At 40.6% G+C, this 16625-nt stretch overlaps 1 protein-coding gene across 2 annotated transcripts in view; it reads left to right on the forward strand.

Annotated features, from left to right (window-relative positions):
* Positions 1-9387: 9387 nt before the first annotated feature.
* kcnh5b (potassium voltage-gated channel, subfamily H (eag-related), member 5b) overlaps positions 9388-16625 on the forward strand; it is an 81316-nt gene continuing 74078 nt past the window's right edge. For both annotated transcript variants that reach the window (XM_036573518.1, XM_036573519.1), the window contains exons 1-2: positions 9388-9460; positions 14506-14629. In XM_036573518.1, coding sequence (XP_036429411.1) covers positions 9388-9460; positions 14506-14629 — 197 coding nt within the window. The remainder of the gene's footprint in view (positions 9461-14505; positions 14630-16625) is intronic.

A 16625-nucleotide genomic window follows, 5' to 3' on the forward strand; every position in this document is an offset into this window, starting at 1 on the left:
TTCACTTGTGCTAATAAAGCAATGGCACGGCTCTCACGATGACATCAAGGACTCATTGAAGGGAAATGGTAAAGGCAAGTGGAGGAGGGTTTTGCCGGTCACTCAGCATGGTCATGCTGGTTTGACCAGCATAGCAGCATCCAAACCACAACATATGCTGGTTTTACTGGTGATCAGCAGCATATCAACTTCCACTGCTGCTGACCAGCATAGTGACATGGGTCATTCTACAGAAACGTCCACTTTTTTATCTGTCCATAGGGGTCACTGGTGTTACTGGTTTCTTTTTCATTAAAAATGTCATTGGTGTTACCTTTTTTATGTGTAACACCAGAGACATTTTTAATGAAAATTGCATTTTACAAAATGGCTGCTACAGAGCATCAAACCACATGTTGTCAGACATGAAATATCCACCAAAATTTGTAATTTAATCCGTTTGTGTTCTATTTTTTCACAATTACCTCAGAATAAAGTCGGTCACACCAGTGACGCTAACTAAAAGCTTCATATGAAATCATGAGCTAAATGGGAAAATCTCTGATAACTGAAAGACACAGTGGACTCACCATGTGCTTTTCTTCATAGATCTTCAGAAAACACGTAAAAGGAAGTCAAGTGATGACGCGGTAACACCAGTGACACGACTCCTGGGGACAACAACTTTCATTATATATTTTATAATATTTATTTGGCGTTTAATATTTATTTGGCTCAAGAAGGTGTAATTGTTAAAATAACTTATGGTTTTATTTTAAAATATGAAATATGTTACCCTAACATGTTTTTCAAGTGTAATATATCTGTAAACGCTAGGGACACAAAAATGGACGTTTCCGTAGAACGACTCACATACAAAACACAACATATTCCTGTTGTCAGAAGAAAACCTTGTATCTCCAAAATGGTAACTTTACAGGAGGAGGAAAAAACATACTTTATTTTTAATGTAAGTCAATGGAACTAGACTTTTTCCAAGTCATTTTGGGTCATTTCTTTTGGTCCCTTCATCATGAAATTTACACACAAGATGTAAACAGGCTCTTTCATGTCATGTCAAAAACTGAAAAATGTGCTGATTTTTGTGGTGAGCAGCCATGCTGGTCTATACTGTTTTTCCTAGCAGGGGAAACAGGCGGCCTGATTTCTCAGTGCAATGCGCACCTGATGGGGGATAGAGACTAATTTGGGTCACATGGTAGAATGAGACATCGCAGACATGCAGCAGACATTTCCTGGACCCCGACGTGGAAGCCCAGCATTTTGCTCAATGAGAGAAAAGTAGACGTTACTATCAGATCCACCCACTGCTGCTCCTGAAATAAACCAGCAGTGGCCCACACATACTTCCCTACTGTCTGTCCTGACAATTATCTCACCACACTGTTGTGTAACAGACCCCTCGTCATGTGAGGCAGGTTCGGTAAGTCTAAAAAAAAGAGATGAATCTGGGAAACGATGAACCTCTGGGAGGCTCTTGACAATAAAGTGTCCTACATGGTTTTTGGCCTGGATGTCCTGTACTTCGGAGAGTCCACTTTAGGTGCTTTGTAGATACTTAATTTACTTTCAAGTTACGTTCAACTAAATATCTACTAAATTGACCATAATTTTCTTTACATTTTCTTCAACCCAACCCTCACCCTGCTCCTAGCCCTAACCCTGGTCCAAATCCCAACCCTAACCCCACCACTGTTTAGAATCAGCTGACTTTCATCAGATAGTTTGTTAACAATTTGATCATCTGTAGATGATCTATAGGGGACTATAGTGGACGATTCAAATAAAGTGAGACCGAACATTGAATTGGTAAACAAATGTATATTATATGAAGGCTCTTTAACCCTAAAAGGTTGTGTATCTCTTATTTTCCATTTTTTGAAGATTCACCAACAATTGACAATATGAAACATTTTCATTGCTGCAATGATGGGCCTCGTAAGCTACGTTCCCATTACAAGCCTCGTTGCTCAAATCCAATTTTTTGCTCTAATCTGATTTTTCTGACACGATGGTTCACACTCGTTTAGGTAAGTGATTCAAATCTGTCATTAATGTGACGAACCGGCGTCCTGAAATGACCCTCATGAGCTCATCCTACTCAGTAACGTCACGTGAATGAATCACGTTCATCATCAGCACAAACTAACGAGCAGAACGAGCTTCGCTGAGAAGATCATTAACTCTGATCAGCTCTCAGCTTCATTATTAGAGCGAGACGAAGGAGAAAAACGTGAGATGAGCTGCTTTCCCACCGTTTACAGGCTTTAACTTCTGTTCGGCGCTGCTGCCATGGTAACACTGAATGATGGCGCACGCGCAGTGGAAAAAAAGCACATGAATTCTGATCTGAGCATCACATTAAGGTCGCATGGCCACGAATCGGATACGTATCCGATCTAGGACCACATATGAAAGTGGCTCAGGTCGGATTTGAAAAGATCAGATTTGCGTGTCCGCACAGCCCTGAAAACATCAGATCTGAGTCACATTAGGGCAAAAAATCAGATTTGTGCCACTTCAACCTGGTAATGTGAACGTAGCATATAGGGTTGAACTATAAAAAGGTTTCCACATCTCATTATTAATAATGACTTTAATTTCTGCATAATTTAATAGCTGAGACGTAAACAAAGCCACTCAGCATGGATTGATGTGAAATAATTGTAGCGAAACTGATCAATTTCTTTATAATGGTGGTGATAGGAACTGGGGGTTAGCTCATCTGTTGATGCACAGTTTGTGTTAGCCGTCCTCTAGCTCCTCATCATTGGTCAGTTTCTGACCAAAGAGCCACTCTTGCCTGGATATTTTTGGGTGGCGGTCCACTCTCAAACTAGCAGTGATACTGACGTGCAAAAACCCCAGCAACACCTCTGTATCTGATACACTCGTACCAGCACCACACTAACTACCATGTCAGTGTCACTGCTGTGCTGAATGGACCATCACCCCACATAATATCTGGACAACAGAGGCCCTGTGGTCAGAGAACTGACCAGTGATGAATGGGGTAGAGGGGGCGCTGATAAAGTGTACACCTATAGAGCTGTAAGGCAGGTGCAGCTCATAAAATATATTCCTGCTTTATTTGATCTTCATCTGAAATATTCTACATTTGAAAAGATGCTGTAATCAGAGTGATTAGTATTTTTAAAAGTTTAACAGATGTATTATTAATATTTTATGAGAAAACTTGCAGGGATTTCTCCCTCTCTCTGTTTTTCTCTCTTCTTCTCTCAGTGTGTCGTATCATACGCCGTCTGTGTCACAACATTCGTAAGCTTTTTAAGCCCACATAAACTGAGAGATATGAGTTGACGAAAAGATTTCAAAAGATAAAAAGGAATTTTACACAATTTTCCTTTCACCTCACATGAGCCGTGTTTCGTGTCCAAATGCTTTGTTTTTAGCCTAGCTTTGGAGCAACAAGGCTAAAGTAGCTCACAAGTTATGCTGCGTTTGACTTTGAATGGCATCAGTTTTTACCTCAAAGTGGGAAAAACATGCTAGAGTACTGTTAGCAACAAGCTAGCCAGCTAACATTAGTGATATAACTTCATGACGTATTTATCTTCTTAAATTTAGCCTGTGCTGTGTCTTTATATCGACTCAAGCTAAATTCCCAGATCAGGGAAAGTGTTTGATTTTCTTTGTTTGAGGTGAGTTACGAGCTTCAGTTGAATGCTAACAATTAGCATCATGCTAACTGCATATCTAAATCTTCACACATTAGCCTCAAACTGTGTGGAGTTCGGTAATCTCTAACTTGCTTATGTGGTTTCTTCTATACGAGACAATTATCTATAAAATTGGACAAAAGTACAGCTAAATTCAGGCTTCATGGCTATATTGTCGTTAGCGTGTAAGGAATCAGCCATGCAGCTGTAAATGAATTGATAGATGTGCAGCAGATTGTGATTTTCCCAGTTTTGTGCTGTTTCTCTAACAGCACATTTGTGGTTTAGGCTCAGCACAGTGTGGGTAGGTTTTCTCTCTCTGCTGACTGCAGACAGTGTTGTGCTAGACAGCGCTGTAGCATTGTTTCTGTATTGTTCAGAGCAAAATACTCCCATGCTCTTTTGTCTTCATGCTAACGCTAATTACATGCTACCTCAGCCCACTGTTTCTATCTTTAGGGTCACATTCAATCCCACGCAAACACATCTCAGAGGATCTCTACACATGAGATACATACCTGCCCACCAGGAGAGAACAGACAGTAAAGAGCTCTTTTAAAGTCAACATGAAAGCAAAATGGGCCATTTTTACCTTGTTGGTTAAGGCTTTGGTCATATTAAGTGTGATTTATAATCACATTATTTAAAGCCCTGTTTTTTTCCATAATTCTCCCTCAATACTGGAGATACATGCTTTTTTTTAAAAGACAGAGACAAAATTATGTTTTGTTTTTTTTTACCTAAATAATGATGTTAACATTATGACCACCTGTCTAATATGCCTTGCATGCTGCTAAGACAGCCAATAATATCTGTCTGCAGAACCACAGTTTCACACCAGCAGTTTCACTCCAGCAGCTTCACACCAGTGGCATTCAGCACACTTGTTTTGGTTTTTCTTAGCCAAATTTTAGGCTAATTGGCATTTCAGTTGTTTTATGTGGGTTTCCAGTACATTTGTGATAATTTTGCATTGGGTTAACGTTATATATTTTAAGCTTTAGCGCTAAAACAAACTTTGGTTTGAACACATATAGAGATTCACAGTGTAAATATTACACAAACTACAGCTGATGTGGCGGGTAAACTAATGGGTTATGTAGACATAGAGGTCAGTTTACTTAGCCTTAGTATGGGGGCTTTATGTGTACATTTACATTACATGTACAGAAATAAAACTTTACCTTAAGCAGCTTAAACTGAGCATAATATTGAGCTTTAAGCTAAACTTTAATATTTAAACATATCCCTGCTGAAAAAATCAATAGAAGCCATTCAGCGTTTCTTTTGGTTTCTGATGGTTTCGTAATGTGTTTTGTCTGATGGTTTAACCGGTAACCAGTGGTTGATTTGTATATTGGCAGCGGTCTCCCTTCCTGAATGGTAATATGCTTTGCGACACATACAACCAGCACAAACAGTCGCTGTTTACATCAGAGACGTTATAAATGAGGAGACCGGCCACTGGTTGAAATATGAATGGGATGCTCGTGCTGTCCTCTTGCGCATGCGCTCCACTGGCCTTAAACCACTGGAGTAAATCTGCAGGTGTAAATCTGCGGCTCTGTATTCAGAACCTTCTCAAGACAGCTTCGAACTGCCAAAGCTACTAGACCTCTGAAGGTGATATGTGGTCTCTGGCACCAAGATCGTAGCAGCAGATCCTTCAGGTCGCAGATTAAATGCTCCTCAAACCATGAATGATTGATGCAGTGTGGCAGGTGTACCCAGAGCATCACACTACCTCCACCGGCTTGTCTTCTTTCCAAAGTGCATCCTGGTGCCATCACTACCCCAGGTAAATGGCACACTGACTATGTGATGTAAGAGAGAATGGGACTCATCAGACCAGGCCGCCCATCCATTCCTTTGAGGTCCAGTTCCAACTCTCCTGTGCCCATTGTAGGTGCTCTCAGGGGTTAGCATAGGCACTATGAGTGGTCTGTAGCGATGTAGCACAGACCAGGTGAGACACACTGTGTATTGTGACATGTTCCTCTGTCATTAAAAATTTCAGTGTCTTGTGCCACAGTAGCCCTTCTTCATGCATTAATGAGCAATGGGTGCCCAACATCCTGTCACTGGTTTGTCTCTCCTCTGACCAGTCAGTAAGCACTCACCACCACTGACTGGGAGCACCATTTCGGAGCCTGGCCATTTCGGAGATGGTCATCTGGCCATAACGATTTGTCCCTAGTCAAAGTCGCCCTAGGTCTTCACACCTGCCCATTTCTCCGGCATTAAACACGTCAACTACGAGAACCGACTGTTCCTCTACCGAATATACCAGGCCTTGATATGCAGCATCGTTACGAGATCTTTTATTCTCTTCATCTGGTCATAATGTTTTGGCTCATCAATGTATATTTTTGGCTGATGCATTAGGAGCATTAAACCCTTTAAAAGGGCAGCGGCTGCCAGCAGGCCCAAAGATTTATTACACTCTTCTACACTCTCAGAAATAAAGGTAGTAAACTGTCACTGGGGCAGTGCCCCTCGTCACTGGGGTGGGTAATTGTTCTAAAATACATTGAAATGATATTTTTTTGATAAGTTGTACTGACTCCACACACCCCGTCTCGTCTCCAGGCTTTTTATTTTATTGTTTTGTTTTAAAACATTAGGTTATGAAAAGCTATCATTATGTACTTTTCACCTGGAAAAACTTACTTAAAGTTCACAATTGGACCTTAAAACCATTGATGTACCTTTGAGGGAACATTTACATTGTTTGTACCTTGATGAATGAAAAACGTACCTGAACAGAGCCTTTATTTCTAAGTGTTTAACCTCAACCAGAGCAGCTCAACCAGTTTGCATTGAAGTCCCTGTAGTTACTGAATAATAAGCCTTAGTAAGCAATAAACCTGGGATTTTTAAGGGGTCAAGCATTCAGAGGGATGGAGACGACATTAAAAAATGAGAAAAAGTTGGTTAGAGGGCTGAGCAGTAGGTACAGAAAGGCCGAGCGATGGAACCAACCGCTGTAACTTTTCCTACTCGCCTCTTATATTCGCTCAGTATTATTTTTCTGGTTTAAAGACTAGTAAAGCCCCTTTCAGATGATGTGTCTTGAAGGTGGAAGGAGCTTTTGAAAAACTGTTTGAAATGTTGTTTTTTTGTTGTTTTGGCTTGCTGGCAAATGCAGAAGGAAGCCAGATATAATTCATTCATTAGCTTCTACATCAATGCATATATTTACCTTTTGTTTGTATGATATATTTGTGAACTGCATGCTGGGTATTGTAGTGAGAGAACACAAACAGTGTATACAAAGTTGAAGAATGCGATGCTGTTTTACAGAATACTACATTACATTACAAGTAACATTATATCGCTGCTGTTGGAACAAAACCTCATATCTCCATTTTTGTCATTTTCCAGTTTTTGATATAATATGAAAACGCCTGTTGGCCTTTACATTACGCGTACATTTCTTAATAAAAGAACCAAAAGAAACAGTCCAAAATGACTTGATATGAGGTTTTGTTCTGACAGCAGTGAAATGCTAATGTAAGGCCAAAATGTGTTTCTGAAGGCAGCATTCTAGCTCGTTTTTCTTTTTTTTTGCACTACCTTTATCATGCAAGTGTTTTTAGCACCATTGCTGATTGTATCAATGTGGTAAAATTTTAGTTTTATTTTCCTGATGATTAAAAATTGAACTGCATGGGAATGAACCTCAAATGGCTGCGAACAGAAGCTAGATTCTGACTGTTTAGCTAGTTGCTAACTGTCTCCCACTTGCTCAGGAGATCCTTCTGTGAGACGCTGAGGCTGCTGACTTATTGACCGGTTATTTTTAGTGACATTAGGCGTTTTAATGGCTGTGGCCTTTTGATATCTAAATCTGCTCAGCAGTCAGAGAGGGAGAGAAGCTCGCCGGCCAATTAACGTGTCGATCAATACCGAGAAATGGAGCCGTGCTGTGATTGTGTGTGTGTACTACGTCCACCCAGCTTGTGGTCCACCTCTGGAGGTACAGTAAGGTCACTGCCCTCCTGCGAGCGTCTGCTGGTGACATTTACCCATTCACTTCATTATTCAACATAAAAAATATTGACGAATGGTGATGCATCTTGAACCATGCTCAGCTTCCTATGCTGTGGGTAAGAATTTGCCTGTCAATAGTTCATGCAGATCCTTTAGATTAGCGCCATGTTCATCATCCTTGTTGTGAAGAGCAGCTTTTGCCTTTGATTTCTTTTGTTATTGTTGAAGTCAGTCACTCAGGTGTTAATTAAAGGGCAAACTCCAATCATCAATATGTAAAGTCGTTCAGAGTGGTTTGGTGTGAAACGCTCTGTTCTAGACAAACTTACAGAGTCAGAACTGTTCACAGTGGCGGTGATAGTAACCAGACGTCCACCTCTAAAAGCTCCCTCACAAGACACTGTTACGTTAAATGGTTCCAAATACACTTCCTGGTGCTGGTCACATTGTTTTATGCTGTTTTGTTTGGGTAATAAAAAAATGGCTATTTACGTGTTGTAGTCATGGCGACCCCTGGTTTCTACCACCACCACTGTAAAGAAATCTGAGTCTGTAAGTTTCTCTTCAATCAACTATTTCACACCAAACCACTCTGAATGACTTTGTTCAAACCTCAACCACTGAATTATGCAGGAATTTTGAAAAAATTAGTGGAGTTCCCCTTTAAACACTGCAGTCCAGCACTGTAGGTGCTCACAGTGGAGGTTTGGCTTTGTTCCCAGGGGTCCACTTACAACATGTATATTAGTTTATGTCCCAAAAAAAGGTCAGAATTCATTCTTACATGATTTTGCAACTTGTCTTTATTCGTTTGGATTAAACAGGCTGTTTTTGTTACTGTGCCTGTTAAACTGAGATATGTAAATGAGCTCTGTGCTGATTGGCTGTGCCTCATTCAAAAAACAGTCTGGGCTGAAACACTCCTTGTAACTTCAATATGAAGGGGTGAAGTTAAACAGCTGTAAACGGCTGGTGAATATATGTGAATGAGTTGTGTTTTGTGACATCACAAAAACGATGATTTCAGCTCAAGCTTGGTTTCCATATTTGGGCCGTGGACCCAGCTGAAAAACCCAAAGAAACCATCTAGTGTTTCTGTTGGTTCCTGATGGTTTTTAATGTGTTTTGGCTTTTTAATGGGTTGATATGACAGTGTAATGGTTTAACAGGTGACCAATGGCTGATTGTAAATGCAGTTGATGTTTTTTTTAATGGGATCTATATCTGTTCCACAGGAAACTAGTGGTCCCTATTGGAAAACATAGAGCCAGTTACCATTAGAAAGCAAAAGCCTAATGGTTTCTAATGGTCCTTTTCAGTAGGGAAATGCCCGCTGTGTTTTAAAACTTCTCAAGGTTTACACACCATCAAACACAGAAGCACAGAAATTTCAGTTTTTTGGTGATATGTCCCTTTGAAGGCTATGTTACAGTTCTTACTGCGGCATCACACGCACATCCGCGCGCTTAAACGCCGCCTGTTTAACTGAAATAGTGCTTAGTCATTGTTTTATACACGGAAACCCTCGCGCTCCGGTGCGCTCTGCCGTGGAGAGGAGCTTCACCGGCGCGCGCAAAGGCGCGACTGCGCACGCGCGCCTCTCACAAACGCACAGACGCGCGCGCTCACACTCGCAGGCGGAGTGTTACCATGGTCCTCCTGCCGGCTCCGGCTCCCCGCTCGTGGCCCCGCTCGTGCTCCGGACCGCAGCACCATGCCCGGGGGGAAGCGCGGCCTCGTGGCGCCTCAGAACACCTTCCTGGAGAACATCGTGCGGCGCTCCAGCGGTGAGCATCTCCTCCTTTACTCCTCCTTTTCTCCTGCTTTTCTCCTCCACATCTCCTCCTCCTCCTCCTCTTTCACTCCTTAACCGCGCGCATCACTTTCCAGCGCGCGTTACGGGGGTTTCACCGGGAAAAGTTAATGACGCAGGGCGCGCGCTCAACAAATCGAGGGATTCTAGTCATAATAATAAGGTTAGCAAAGTTGGTACAGTCTTAAAACAGAGGGTTCTTCACGGGTTCTCCAGTAAAGGGAATGGTTCTATTTAAAACCATGAGTTCTATCTAGAACCATTTCATGCTCAAACGGTTCCTTGCTTGGTAAAATGGTTCTTCAGATTGATGGGAAGTTCTTCTATTATTGTCATCATAACAATAGCAGAACCCTTTTAGGTGCTATCTAGAACCATTTTCAAAAAAGTTGTATATAGAACCATATACAGCACATTCTCAATCGATCTATTTCACCATGCAAAGTACCATTTAAGCCTGAAATGGTTCTATACAGAACTCATGGTTCTGAAGAGAACCATTCCTTTTACTAAAGAACTTTGAAGAAATCTTTTTTTTAAAGTGTACAGAATCTTTTTTAAAAGGGTTCTATAGCACCGAAAAGGGTTCTTCTATTGTGACGATGTCAAGCTTGTAACAATAGCAGAACCCTTTTTGGTGCTATCTAGAACGCTAGAAAGGTTCTATATAGAACAGTATACAGCACCATTAATCTAGAGAGCCTTTTCATCATACAAAGAACACTTTAATCATAGAAAGGGTTTTTTGAGTGTTCATGGTTCTGTATGGAACTCTTGAAGAACCCTTATAATAATAATAATAATAATAATAATAATAGAATTAAGAATAATAATATATGTAACACTACTAACAACTAAGCATAATATTACTGCTAATTCTGCTGCATATAATCATATAATAATACATTTATAACAATGTTTACTACAGCTACTACTAATAATGATATTTCCAACCTATTATTTCTTTTGGAAAGAGTTCAGTCTGGTACTACTACTGTTAGAACCTCTACTACAACTAATAATAATAATGGAAAAATACTAGTAGTAACTTTAATAATATATAAATATATATATATATATATATATATATATATATATATATATATATATATTTTTTATTATTTTACATGTGTGTGTTTAATTATTATGGGTGTTTTAATAACCCAGAGAATGTTTATAATGGCCAAAACCCACCAACTAACAAATGGTGCAAATACCATAGAGAGCATTAAATACCAGTAAAGAAGGAGGGTGAATACAGGCCGGTACTGTAACTGCTGCTGCTTTATTTTTGTGTTTTTGTTCTGCATTTAGAACTGGAGGTTAAACATCTGCAGGTTCTGTGTGGGGAAATATTCACACTGTGGTTTTTACTCCCTCACTGGTTTAAAACACTCTCTGACTCCAGTTCCCTCTCAGAAAACGCAGCTTTTCCTTCAGGAACGCTCTGAAAAGAGAAATGAGAGCCTGTCAGTGATGATGATGAACAGGAGATCATCGCTGTCGCACTAGAATTTATTCACAGCTTAATTGCACACCACTAGAGGGCGCAGTTCTGCAGCGTTATTTTCCCCAGTCCCCAAGAACTGCCAAGCATCAGATAGGGGGATATAAGCCCCCCAGCACTGGGCTGTGGAGCAGGGGATCTGAGTTCTCTGGAGTGATGGGGCTCCATCCAATACCTTTAGGATGAGCTGATCATCCAACATCAGTACCTGACCTCACTAATGCTCAATCAAATCCTCACAGCAATGTTCCAACTTCTAATCTAAAGCCTTCCCAGAAGAGTAGAGGCTGTTACTGCAGCAAAGAGGGACAAACTCACTATTAATACCCTTCATTTCAGAAGAAAAGCTGGAGGAACAGGTGTCCACAAACTTTTGGACATATAGGGTTCAAACAATGGTGCTCTGAATGTACATAATTAAATTGTGTCGGCGGGTTTGGTCCAGGTTGAGACTTAAAGGGCTCATATTCATCATTTTTGTATGATCATCTTATATCTGTGTGTGTTTATGTATCAAAACATCTTAATTAATGTTTACATCATTTTCCAACCTCTTTTTATCCCTTACAGTTAATCAGGCTGTTTTTTGTTACTGCGCCTTTAAGACTGATATATGCAAATGTGCTCTGTGCTGATTGGCTGCGCCTCATTCAAAAAGTTAGGCTGGGCTAAGACACTCCTTATAACCTCAATATGAATGGGCGGAGCTAAACTGCTGTAGGCTAAATATATGTGAATATATGTGAATGTTGTTGTTTTTGTGACATTACAAACACAAAGAATTCATCGTGGGCTGTTCTAACGGCCTGATTTCTGTCCATGGACTGGAGAGTGAACGGTCCACTTTGAAACTGTAATAATGTTTATATTATATCCTGTGACAGCATATGTTTTTAAACATTTCCATACGTCAGAAGGAGTGTTTCAGCCCTGCTTTTTAAATGAAGGCAGCCAATCAGAACAGAGATCATTTGCACACGTCATTAACAAAAACAGCCTGTTTAATTGTAAGGGATAAAGAGAGGCAGAGAAATGTTCACGTTAAATAAATTATGGTGGTTTTGGGATATATAACATCACACAAATGTCATCAGGGGCCCATGGGGGTAAATAAAATCCAAGAAAAATATGGAATATGGACCCTTTAAGAATATCTGCTTTACCAGCCTCAGAAGCCCCGCCCCTCTGCACTGCTGGACTTGATTGAACAGGTTCAATCTTATTTAAATAAGACTTCAGACGCTGATAAATCTGATTTGTATCTTTTTCTCCCACGTGATGCGAATCTGATCTTACCTTTTTTCATTTTTCCCACAATTGTCTGATCTGATGCTCTTCAATCTGGTGCTGGTCAGCCTCATGAGGCTTAGCCTGTGAGATGCTGACCACTCACAACAGAGCCAAATTAGTGAAATGAGAAGAGCCCTGCATGAAATGTCCTTTTATTTGCTCTCTCCCTCTCTCTCTCTCTCTCTCTCTCTCTATCTCTCTTTCTCTCTCCCTCTATCTCTCTCCCTCCCCCGTCTCTCTCTCCCTCTCTCTCTATCTCTCTTTCTCTCCCCCCTCTCCCTCTCTCTCTCCCTCTCTCTCTCTCCCTCTCCCTCTTTCTCTCTCCACCCCCCCCTCTTTCTCTCTCTCCCTCTCTCTCTCTCCCTCTCTCTCTCCCTCTTTCTCTTTCTCCCTCTCTCTCTCCCTCTCCCTCTTTCTCTCTCCCTCCCTCCCCCCCTCTCTCTCTCTCTCTCTCTCTCTCTCTCTGCAGCCCATCACAGTTAAACTGGCACAGTTGGCTCTGGTCACGGCAAATTTCAGTAAACGCTGAACTGGGATTGAACATGCAGTAGAGCGATGTTAGATAAAATGCAGGCTAGTCTTCATAGTGAAAAGTTTAACCCTTAGAAGTTGCCGATAAAAGCGTGGACTAATTTGATATTAATTAATTCTCACTCGTAGCTCATTGAGCAGAGAAATTGTGTTGAAAGTGCAGATTCTAAACTTTTAATCGAGACCACGTTTGTGTTTGTAAGTAGAAGAGGAGGATCAGTCATGTGCAGAAACCTAGTTGATTTTTGAATGAAAATAAGTTTACAGAGAACACAGAATTTTTAAAATGTTGGTGAAAAAAAGAAATTTGCCTCATTTTATGTTTCAGTTTTTCTCAGATGTGTCAAACTCAGCAAATAAACAGTAACTGCGGAAGTGTGTTCCTCGTAGATGATGTCTTATTTATGCCCATCTGATTGGGGTGCCCAAACTTTTGCAAATCTCTAAATTGTCCAAAAGTTTGTAGACACCTGCTGATCCAGTGTTTTGGAAAAGTTTAAGTGGTATTAATAGGGAGTTTGTCTCCCCTTTGCTGCAGTAACAGCCTCTACTCTTCTGGGAAGTCTTTACTCTAGTTGCTGGAACATTGCTGTGAGGATGGCTGAAACACTCCTTATGACTTCAGAGTGAATGGGTGGGGCGAAACTGCTGCAGGCTGAATAGGCGGATCTATGAATAAATGAGTGACATCACAAAAGCGAAGCTGTTTATGCAGCTCATTTTCCACATATGGACTGTGTTTATATAACACAACCAACTACTTTTCAAAAAAGCAAAGAAAATACAGTTTTTCATGATATGGTCCCTTTAATAATATGACATTCATTGATGCCATGAACGTATGGGAACATAAAAAAAATGCTGTCACAGGATATAATATAAACATTATTAGAGTGTCAAGTGGACCGTTCACTCTCCAGCCCATATAAGGAAATCAGGCTGCTGGAACAGCCCATCTTGAATCCGTTGTTTTTGTGATGTCACAAAAAACAACACATTTACATATATTTACCTATTCAGCCTACAGCAGTTTAGCTCCGCCCATTCACACTGAAGTCATGTTTCGTGTTTCAGCCCGGACTGCTTTTTGAATGAGACACAGTCAATCAGAACAGAGCTCATTTGCATATATCAGTCTTAAAGGCATAGTAACAAAAACAGCCTGTTTAACTGTAAGGGATGAAGGAGAGGATGGAAAATGATAAACATGAATTATGATGTTTGATACGTAAACACACAAACATTTGTTGATGTTGGATGGTCAGTTGTGGATCACTGCAGCTCATCCCAAAGGTATTGGATGGAGCTCCATCACTCCAGAGAACACTCAATTCCAAATTTGATGAATTGTGTACAGTCTTGTTTAGCGGAAAGAGAAAACATCCTTTAGATCACATTTTTACGTCAAAACAAAGGAACAGAAGCCAGAATGCAGATTCAAACCTGAATGTCAACAGTTATATAATTACATGCAATTACGCTGTAACTATATAATAGTTACAATGTAACTATTATCCACTGTAATGATGTAATACTATATAATTACACAATTACTACAGCAAAACACAACTCTAGACTTCTAAGGGATAAACAACACTGAACAGTGTTTGAGTATTTGGGTGCCATTGGGGTTAATCCAATGTGTGGAGCTGTGAGGTGTTTAAACTCTTATTTACTCGTCTTTATCTCAGAAACGAGTTTCCTGCTGGGGAACGCTCAGATCGTGGAGTGGCCGGTGGTCTACAGTAATGACGGCTTCTGCAAACTCTCAGGATACCACAGAGCAGAGGTCATGCAGAAGAGCAGCACATGCAGGTGAGTGTGTCTGTATTTAGCTCTTTGTGGGGACTGAAGGTCTCAAGTTTGACATGGACGTTGGCTCATTTTTCGGATATTAGTCTCATCACCATGAGGAACAATGCTTATCTCCCCTAAAACTGCAGCTTCTATAAGAAGAAGTCAAAGAGGCCAAAGCTGGCCTTTTGATTGCTGTGTAGGTTTGGTTTTGGACCAGCCTGGGCAGTTTTGATCTCTGTTGACCCGTTGGGACTGCTGACTGGACGTTAAAATGCCTGGTTGTATCTCATTCTAAATGCAAACCACTTCTTGAAGTAGAAGTGCTGTTTTAGCCCTGTCATTGCATCTCTCTCTCTCTCTCTCTCTCTCTCTCTCTCTTTCTTGCACACATGCATGTGGGCATTTTAAGTTTTGCTGGGGTTTATTCCACCAATCACAAGCTCTGTAGGCGACCCTGCCAGTCTGCAGTGACAGCAGAGGAGGGTAAAGTTCACCTCACTGCTGGGCTTTAGTTACATTTAGGGAACCATAAGCTTTCAAAGAGGGGCAATTATTTATTATCGCCCACCCCTAATTCTTCAGCGAAAAGAAGCTGAAGTCAGATATTTGTCAGCTTCTCGTTCAAATTTTCTGGCACTTCAGGCATCAGTACTGCTGGACTATTTAAGGTGGAACAGGAAATTTACCTAGCTAGCTACAGAGACATCAGCATACTATTAGCAATGTTTAATGCTTGTTATGAAGAAAAGGACCAAAATACACTGGAACGACATTAAACTAAGATAATACGATGATTATTATAATTTTTTTACAGAGAAAATACTGAAATTTGTGGGTTTCTTGGGTCGTTTGTGCAGACATCTTGTGGGTTTTTCTTTTTTTCTCATATCACTCTGTTTGGAGTCTCTGAAAAACCTCAGTTTGGAGGGCCATGTAGCCCAAACACATTGCCCAACCCCTCCATCTCAACAAAAATCGGGACACCCCCTAGGCATGAACACGTAAAATGGAGGGGTAGGACTAAGTGGTAGGGGTGAGGGGTGTAATGGGATTGGGCCAAAGTGTGTCTGTGTTGAACTGGTAAAACTGTGTTGTTGTAACTGCTGTATTGGCAGGTTAAGCAGTTACTTTATTCACATTTGGACAAGTTAATTAGTAATATCTGCTCTGAGCAAAGCAAAGTGGGTTGTGGCTGCTCCCTCTAATGCTTTCATTTATCTAAGAAACACTTTGTGCTACTTATGTTAAGTATCCATGTGGCAATTGACATACCGTACTGTGCAAAAGTCAGAGACCACCCCTTGGTTATTTAGCTTCCAGCCAAAATGGCCATTGAGTACAGGTTATTCATTTTCAATGTCAGGTAAAGCAGGAAACAAATGTTTAATGGGAAATTATGCAAAAGCCTTAATTAACTCTTCCATCCTTCCAATCCAAAACTGGAGTTCAAAAACTGATTAAAAGCTTCAGAGAAAATGAGACTCCTAACAACCACCTGGAAAAGCTGGTAGACACCAAAACTGTCCCCATCAGATAAACAGCACTGAAAGCTTTGATCTTTGAGAGAGAGGAGAAAATCAAGCAGAAGGCAGTGTGTTCACCGCTGAAGCAGTGAAAGACGCCTCTTAACATGTCTATAACCATCAGTCGAGCACAATGGAGGATCGGTGCAAGTTTGTGGATGTATGGTTGGTGATTTACTTTGATTGAAGGCATCCTGAACACTGATAAGTTTAACCCTCTGGGGTCTGAGATCATTTTCTTGATTGTTGCATATATTCTTAAATATTCAGAACAATTCAGAACAATCTCAGCTCTCTTTATAATGACCTGGAGCACTGAGTAAGGAGATAATTTGGCCCTAAAGCTGAACAACTGAAGTACTGTAAATTCTTAATATCTCTTGTGAAAATATAACTTTACTCATGTGAATGAATTGTTTTGGTGCTTGAAAGTCTTAGGTTCACAGAAGTAGTGGAATGTATGAGTAAAATAGTGGATAAATGTTTCCTCA

The sequence above is a fragment of the Colossoma macropomum genome, unplaced genomic scaffold (assembly GCF_904425465.1).
Source record: "Colossoma macropomum unplaced genomic scaffold, Colossoma_macropomum, whole genome shotgun sequence".
Classification (NCBI taxonomy): domain Eukaryota; kingdom Metazoa; phylum Chordata; class Actinopteri; order Characiformes; family Serrasalmidae; genus Colossoma; species Colossoma macropomum.